Genomic DNA, 9324 nt, shown 5'->3' on the forward strand with positions numbered 1-9324 from the left:
TGAAATCTGATCTGTGATGCAACTGTCGTTCAACTGCATTGAGCATCCGCGTTCAGTTTTTAATTGTAGTGTCTGCTCTTTTACTGAACTAAATTATTTTTATTTCTATAAAAAATCAAAACGACGGTGGGGGTCGGTGACGCGGTGGGCAAGTGACGTAACCGGTGCTGCGGCTTAACACCGGTATCACCGTCAGCACCGTCTATCGCGGCAAGCCTAATGCCGTTAATTTTCAACTCATTTTGGCTGATAGCCGATGTCGATACCGATATATAATTATTTTTAGTTTTTTAACAAGAACTTAATTGTTAGAATTAAATAAACAATAATAAAGTTCTTTTATAATGACAGTACATTGAAGATTTGAAAATAACTATAAATAAACTATATATTAATCACTGCATTTTTTTTTTCAGAAAGATGCAGTGGTAACCTTAACATTTTATTTTATGATTTAACATTTGTAAATAGTCTAAAGCAAAAGAGTTGTACAAATTCTGAAAATCTTTCAAAAAGCTTATAATTTGTTTAAAAAAATATAACATATTACACATTAATGAACGTATATATAAAATTATTTAGTTTAAGTGTCATGTTTGTGATTTTATTTTATTTTTTGTTCGTGTAAGTTTCTGACCTTTAAATCAAAACATACTCATGATTTTATGGCATCAATTACCGCTTTATTTAATCAGAAACACAGTCTAAATATTATTTGTGTATTTTGCTGCTGCCACTGCACCTGCTATTACTGTTTACTCTATCATACACCGAACGCGTCATTCTGTACGTGCTTTCACAGATTAAATGCAGCAATCCAAAGTAGTTAATCTAATCACCATTCAGGCGAAACTTTGCTTCAAGAATGAGCCACAATGCTGACGTGATCTAATCGCTAGCACACCCTGAGCACATGCGAGTTAATGTATTCCTCTTATCGGCAAGACATATAGGCATAATTTTTCATATCGGGCTGATGCCGATATTTACATTTAAAGCCACTATCGGCAGATTCCGATATTGGTCCAATAATATCGTGCATCCCTACTGTATATTATAATGCTGGTATTGCATAAATTCACTTAGTGTTTAGTTTATTATTTTTAATATGTCATTAAAATAGTTTGAAAATGTAATATCGGCCATTAATCTTCTATGAGCCATAAAAGTAATCATCAGCTTATCTGCATCTGTGTCTCTCTTGCAGCCCACAAACTTCACCAACCCCGTATACGCCACACTCTACTTGGGCGCCCATAACAGCCGTAACTCTCTGGCCAGCACAGACGAGAAGAAAGAGCTGCTGTCTGCAGGAGACGACGACATGGGAGACCCGCTGGCGTAGAGTCACGGCCGGATGCCTGCCCTCACGCAGACCGTTATGCCTTTACATGTCAAAGGAAAAGCAACAAGAGCAGGAACACTGTACAAAATGTACAAAAAAAAAAAAAAACACACAAAAAAGACAAAAATGAAGGACACTTTTGTATGTGATCGCAGTATTATATTTTATTCTTCAAGAAATCCTTCTGGTCAAGAAAAGAAAGCATTTTCTATACATATATTTTTTCTTTCCTTTCCCTGTTTTTTTTTTTTCTTTTTCAGACGTTTGCATACCTAATTCCTCACCCTTCCCCTCCATTTAGCCACTACCTCTGTGCTCAACAAGATGCCAACAACAATATGGGAAATCTGTTTTTTTTTTTTTGTTTTAAGTTTATTTTTGTATGAATTGTATAGAGATCAATGTTTCTTTTAGGAAAAGCAAAATTGCCAAGTGTTGCTAATGAAATGTAAGGGAGGGGGGCACGGCCGACTGAATGATACTGATGCTGACTCGGCCCGTGTGTGATTTCAGATGGCTGAGAACAAATATGCGTGCGTGAGTGTTGCGAGACGTGGACGAGTCAGCATCGCTTTTATTTCTATACTGTTATCTCAGAGAACAACGCTTACGATGATTGTCATACTCCTTGCACAGATTGATTTTATATATATTTACATATATAATTAACAAAGTGTCTTGACAAATATACCCAGGAATACAAGCAGACACCCGTACGAATAGCAGTATAACTGTCTTTGTTTTAGCTTTGTTTTTTTAACGGATGAAAAGATGTGGATTGAATGAACGATTGAGTGAATCCAAACGGATGGTAAATGTAAGGTCATTCCAGAACTGTTTCCAGGGTATCAGTGGCCTTGGTGTGTACGCAAGCGGTACGTCCAAAGGATGTGGGCCTCGTCTGATGCCATGTCTTCCAGTACGCCGCAAACAGCCAGGAGAAACGTGCAGATGATTGTCGTCTGCTCTCGGTCGGTGTGGATTCGACAGAACCGTTCCATACCACTTCAGTGGAAGCTGTATGTCACTTTTAGTTCACTAGTTTGTCTTATGGACTTTATGCTCAGTGTAAGTGCATTCCTGTGAGGTTCGTGTGGATCCAGTAATAACTCACTGCCTTGCTGCTACTCTTCCCATCATTCTCATCTGCCTGACCAGTAGAGAGACTCGGCCAGCCCTGCTTGCGGCCGAGCGTCCACTGCTTCTAATGGAGGTAACCTGTGCGTCATAGGCTAATGCATGGATCCAACAGTGCATAAAGACTAGCGTCGGCTCAACAGATACATGTTAACAGTATTCATCCGAGCATCTGGACTTAATGTAAAGTGTCTGCTCTGTTTACGATCAAATGTAATTTAGTACGGCCCTCGGTGGCCTTTTACTGTCACAGATGACTAGTGTCACAACCCTGCAACAGTTTCTGTAGTTTTGTTGGTTCATTTTTTTTTTTTTATATATATATATACAAAATAATTAAACTGCTTTTTATAGTAGAAATGCATGGTGGCTCAGCCCTTCTTTTGGAGAGATGGTGTGATGTTCGTTTCTTTTGTTTCCAGCTGGAGATCTTCATGAATCACAGACAATAACACATATTAAAAATAAAAAATGTGTAAATAAAAATAGAAGTGGTTTCTGGATTGGTGCTCTGCTGTAGCTTGGTAATGGGTATAAGTGGTCAGTTTAGAAGCAGTTTTCCCAACGGAGTCCATAAGTCAAAGGTCAGATTCTCCAGGAATGATGGACAAGAAATGTTCATTTGTTAGATTTTGTAAGGTTTATGTCTCAGATGTAATAATATTAGCAGCAAATACAGAATGCATTATTTAAATGTTGCTAAATCTAAATGCATTATTTAAATGCTGAATCTAAAACAATTATTGTTGTCCTAGTACTAGATATGATCAGGGTGAATACAGATTCCCTAAAATATGATTCCCAGATGATTTAACTCCTTACAAAAATTACCATAACAATAATCTACAATATACAGTGTAAAAAGTAAGAAATGAATCCAAAAGTTGCCCCACTTCACCTGTATTCACTGCAGTACACTGGGGAAAATGTATTAATCAAATTCATATAAAGGCAAAGTCGAGTCTCAAATATTTTTATTTGCCACTTCAACAGAATATCCAGTTAACTGCTGCTTGCATTGGTCTATTTCAACCAAATAACATAAAAAATTTGGTACATTCATCTTGTGCTTTGCGTTTCCTCCCAAATGGCTTGATTTACGTCCAACAATATAAAAAAGTTCAGTCTTAGAAATAACTCCAAGAAGATATAAATGTTGTTACTGTTTAATTGATAGTTTTCACGTGACGTCACACCCTTATAGGAACGCCCACCTGGAGAGCAAAACGAAGCTTTGCTCCACTGACCGACAGTTATTTTTATGCAGATTGCATTAAGTAGTAATGTAGTAAAACGCAGATATTAAAAGGCGAAATTCAGTAAACACCTTACTGATTATGTATATGTTGTACAGGCAAGCAGATGAACCCAGAATATAAACAATGTGCAAAGTTTCACATTAAATGGTTTCCCATAGAAAACCACTATAAGGAAAACTGAACCATTAAGCGGATTGCATTCATATTCCGGCCTCATCTGCTTACTTATGTAAACTATGCATAATTAATATGGTGATTACTGAATTTGATCTTTTAATATTACCGTTTTAAATATATTAAGGCACTTTAAGTGTTTTTACAATGTTTCGTCGCACTGTTTAAAGGGGTCATATGATGCGATTTCAAGTTTTCCTTTCTCTTTGGAGTGTTACAAACTGTTCGTGAATAGATAAGACCTCGTTTAAACACGCCCCCACATGTCTACGTCACTGTGTGGGAAGATTTGCATAACACCGCCCAAATGTTCACGCAAAGAAAGAAGGCGTAAGATTCTCGCTGTAGTATTGTTACCGCCGCCGCCATGTCTTGGGTCTCCTTTACACTGCAGGTCTTGATGCCCAATTCTGATTTGTTGCCTATATCTGATTTTTTTTGCCTGTCCATTTACACGTTCTTTTAATTGTGACCCATATCTGATTCACGAGTTTACACTTGCCATACCATCTGAAACATCGCTCATGCGTTGTTGTCATTTGCTGCCTCCACACGTGGTTCCTCCTGAGAATAATGTGACCTGTGCTGACAAAACGAGTCACACTGAGCAATTAAAAAAAAAAAGACATTCTCCATTAAAAGCCCTTCAAAATTATTTATGATTTGTTGGAATCGGACAAAAAACTACACCCGTTTGAAGTCGATAGAGTGAAGTCCTCTGTCTTTTCTTATTATTAAAGGTGCAATAGGTGATTGTCTTTCAGAAACATTTTTTTGTTATGCTGGTTGAAAGTCTCTTCACATCCCTATAGCAATCATTAAATTAAGTGGTCTAAATGTATTTATTTTTTATTTTTTTATTTTTTGTATTTATATACCCTGTGGAAGGCATAGGATCAAGAAATGTTCGTCCAATCAATTGGTCCGAGCGTTTTAATTGGCTTTCCTGACAGGATACATCATCAGCGTGTTCACGCACGCTGTGCAGACAGAGCGAGAATGGCAGACAAACATCAACAACCCCATCTTCCTTCCTGGTATTGTAGTACTTTTAATGTTTTCTCACCATTGAAAGACACATGATGTAGCCCAGCCATTAATCCAGTCCTCGCGCCAGCTCGTTAGAAGTGAGCTATGTGCATGAACTGTGTACCGATTGATATGATCCCTACACAGTGTTCATTGCTCCCTACTCCCTGAGCAGGGGAAATCCGTTGAAGTTTACTTCACTTCGGAACATGGGCTGGAATTGGAAACCGCTGATGTAGCCTATTGTAGTAATGTTGTCTCTGGTATTCTGGTCTGTGAGCGTAAATGCGTGGCTTTGGACGGCGATTGCAGGGAGGGTGGGACGTTCAGTGCTATCAGGCTAAAGTTAGTGACGTGACATGTGGCCAAGTATGGTTACCCATACTCGGAATTAGTGCTCTGCATTTATCCCATCCAAAGTGCACACACACAGCAGTGAACACACACACACCGTGAACACACACCTGGAGCAGTGGGCAGCCATTTATGCTGCGGCGCCCGGGGAGCAGTTGGGGGTTCGGTGCCTTGCTCAAGGGCACCTCAGTCGTGGTATTGAAGGTGGGAGAGAGCGCTGTACATTCACTCCCCCCACCTACAATCCCTGCCGGTACGAGATTCGAACCCGCAACCTTTTGGGTTATGAATCCGACTCTCTAACCATTAGGCCACGACTTCCCAAAGCATTTCCCTTTTTCCCATTTTCTAAGATCTCCTACTGCACCTGGCTTTTACTATATTAATAATCACAGTACAGCTATTTTTTATTTTATCTTTGCTATTATAAATAAGAACAGATGCAAAAAAAAACAAAAAACAGTAGAACAAATAGCCTAGAAAGAAACAAATATGCATTACCTTTATAATTTTATATCTAAACTAAGCATTCATGTACGAAAAACAAATAGTCAAATGTAGAAATAACTTAAGTGTGTTCATTACAAATAAATTGATTATTAAAACTACCAAAGCAGTTCAATGAAGTGCAGCGAGTGATTCCCTCTTTTCTTTTATTGTTAGATTAACATTAATTATACAGACGTCCTATACTGTAATGCACGGATCTAATAATGGTACACAACAGATGTTTTCCCCCAACAGTTCCCCAAGCGTTCACTTAAGACAGAACAGATTATGTTTGCGTGAATACTGAAATACTGTAAATCTGTATGGGATCGCGCGCGGTCAGAAGCACCGTTATGTGCACGCACTTCACGCGAGAAGCAAGCGGAGAAAAGGTAATCCTCTCAGAAAATGTACAAATAAAGATTATTTTAGAAGTTTAATTACTACTTGGAGCATTATAGCACGTTTTTTTTGTTTTGTTTTTTGCCTGTAACTCAAAATAGCCCGTGCGAATTTACACTCATATTGCCAGCACGGGTCACAGAACAGTGTTGGGCTAGTTACTCAAAAAATGTAATATATTACTCATTACTAGTTACTCCTTTCAAAAGTAATATTGTTACTTTACTTATTACTTTCTGGCAACAGTAGTTACACTACTAGTTACATTACTTTTTCTTCGGGCCTCACAGAAGTTGTAACTGTGTATCTTCCACATACAATTCTTACTAACAACATATAACCTATTTCTGCCTCATCATTTGACCAAAATCCACATTGGTTCGCAGTCAGAAGTTATTACAAACACTCAATAGTGTTTGATAGTGACATTCAAGTAGAAGTGTTGTTTTAATCTCATTAATTGTCATGTGTAGCTTGAAGCTAATTGTAATTTCTCCCTTACCCATATAGCCTGCGATTATATTTCATTATGTATTTTATCAAATCACATAAGTTTGTAAGAAACTCTTTTTTTCCAAAAAGATTTGTAATTATAGTAATATAATGTACCACATGCTGATCAGAGGGATGTGGGTGGGATGTAATGCCAGAGTAAAGTAAAGCCACAACTTACACAACAGTGTTCAAATCATCTTTTTTCCTGAAAAAAATCAATATAATGCAATATTTCTACCTGCTGAATGTAAGCTTTTCCATATTCCAAGCTTGCCTGCTGCACTGGGGACATCACATGCATGTGCCAGTCCTGAAAATTATGGAAATAAATCTAGGAATTATTTGATTGTTGGATTTTAAATCAGCGGAGTTGAGGCATCAAAAGTAACTAAGTAACTAAGCTGTTTTATGGATGGTAACTGTAATATTATAACTGAAATCTTATTAGTAATTAGTTACACGACTAGTTACTGCAAAAAGTAATATTATCACAGTAACTACATTACTAGTAACTAGTTACTGCCCAACACTGCATATGATGTCATTAAACCGCGGAGAAGTACCACATTGTTGCAGTTTTAATGACGTACAGAACGCAATGCCTCAGAAAATCCGATCTGCCCGTTTACATGACAGTCGCATTGGCACATATCTGATTTATATCCGATTTATTTCCACATATGAATGAGGCCTGAAACCGATCTCGAAATATCCGAATGCATGCGTTTTATTCCTGTTTACACTGTCATAGAACAGATCCGATCTGTGTCACATGAGCAAAAAAATCGGAATTGGGTCACGTTTAACTGACAGTGTAAACAGGGCCTTGACGTCGGCTACGTTCACACTGCGAGCCTTAGTGCTCAATTCCGATTTTTTTTTGTGTAGCTGTTCACATTGTTGTTTTAAATGTGGCCAATACCAGTTTTACAGTGTGAACAGATCATGGTTCTGAACTGACCCGCATGCGCAAAAGAATGATAGCCTACAAACAAGATTTGGCAACACTTGCGCAGCGCGCGGTCATACGGAAGTAAACACAGAGGACATAAAGTAAGCGATTATGCGTTTATTTATAGTGTGATCTGCTGCTGAATCCGGCGAAATTATGTGCAGGCAATATGAAAAATAAAGACAAGGATGTGACAAAAGACAGCAGAGTTTTGAAGCTTTTATGATACGAGCCCTCATGTTTTGTTTGTATATAGAGTTGTCACTGTAATTCTTATGAGTTCTGACACATTACACTAACACTGATTACCTTTCGCAACTGTCTTGATAACTTTGGGCATGTAAAAAATCTTTGAAGTGTCTCCCGTCAGTGTGGAATTATGACGAATGTCGATCTAGAGTGACGTAAATGTCGCATGAAATCCGACATGACTGTTCACAACTGCGGTCGCATCGCAAAACATCTGACATGTATCGGATTTAGTACCACATATGGAAGTGGCACAACTTGGAATAGAAAAGATCAGATTCCATGCGGTTTGTGCTGTTCACACTGTCATGACAAAAACAGATCCGAGCCACGTGTGAGCAAAAAAATCGGATTTGGGCACATTTGCCAAAATATAGTTAAAAATATAGTTTTTAAGTCTTCGGTGGCTGCTGTATTGAATTTACTGTATACTGTATGACCAGATGTGTTTTTATTGTGCTAGTTTATTTTAAACAAGTTAACATCACAGTTACAGTAGGGCACTTATAAGTTATCCCATTAAAAACATTTACATTTAGTAATTTCGTGTGAGCAAAGGTTAAGTTGTATTTACAACACTGTTCCAGAACAGTTCAAACCAAATATTCAGATGTGTGCAGCGCATTTTACGGAGGACAAGGACTGTTTCTTGGGAGAGTAGCCTACAATGCCTGTGTACTGACAAATGCTGACTAACAGCCTGTAAGTACGTTTTCATATTTAAAGGCTTTGCCATTGACTATTCAAACAGGAGTTTTGAGCAGTGTAGAGCAGTGCTAGTTTTTTGTCATTTTCTCCAATCACAAATGCAGACATGGTTTTATGTTTACATGGCGCGATGCAACGCAACCATAGACTGTATAAAAACATGGACGTAGTGTCTCTATTTTTCCAATGAGTTCAGTTAAATGGTCACTGATTGGTTGAAACCGACGCGGCTGCCGCTGCCGCTCACAAAAAGATAAAATATTTTTATCTTTGGCGGCGCCTGCCACGAAGCGCCGTGCCCGTGGAAGCGGCAGAGTTTTGGGTGCACAAGCACCGCTTGCGCTCCGCCTCCGCGCCGCCAGCGAAACCGCCCGCGTTTTGCCGCTTTCCGCATGTCTCCCATTGAGAATGAACTAGACACTCGCGACTGCCGCGTACCGTGTGAAAGGGCCTTTAACACCTGTTGAGATCGCTGCAACGCCGACGTTTGCCTCCTGTCACACTGCAGTCTTTGTCGGGGCTATCTTATCTCTTCTAACGGAAAGACGCCACTTAAAGGGGTCATATGATGCTTTTTTTAAAGATCATTATTTTGTGTATTTGGTGTAACAGAATATGTTGACATGCTTTAATGTTCAAAAAACACATTATTTTTCAAATACTGTACATTATTGTAGGTCCTCTATTCCCCGCCTCTCTCAAACGCTTTGTTTTCTACAAAGTCCCTCCTT

The 9324-nt window shown here is 38.6% G+C and overlaps 1 protein-coding gene across 1 annotated transcript in view; it reads left to right on the forward strand.

The window, feature by feature from the left end:
* LOC107737663 (low-density lipoprotein receptor-related protein 1-like) overlaps positions 1–2846 on the forward strand; it is a 130317-nt gene extending 127471 nt beyond the window's left edge. The window contains exon 87 of the mRNA XM_016549255.1: positions 1208–2846. Within this exon, the coding sequence (XP_016404741.1) occupies positions 1208–1345 (138 nt within the window). The 3' untranslated portion in view covers positions 1346–2846. The remainder of the gene's footprint in view (positions 1–1207) is intronic.
* The last annotated feature ends 6478 nt before the right edge of the window (positions 2847–9324 follow it).

The sequence above is a fragment of the Sinocyclocheilus rhinocerous genome, unplaced genomic scaffold (genome assembly GCF_001515625.1).
Source record: "Sinocyclocheilus rhinocerous isolate Xijiao unplaced genomic scaffold, SAMN03320098_v1.1 scaffold72, whole genome shotgun sequence".
Taxonomy (NCBI): Eukaryota; Metazoa; Chordata; class Actinopteri; order Cypriniformes; family Cyprinidae; genus Sinocyclocheilus; species Sinocyclocheilus rhinocerous.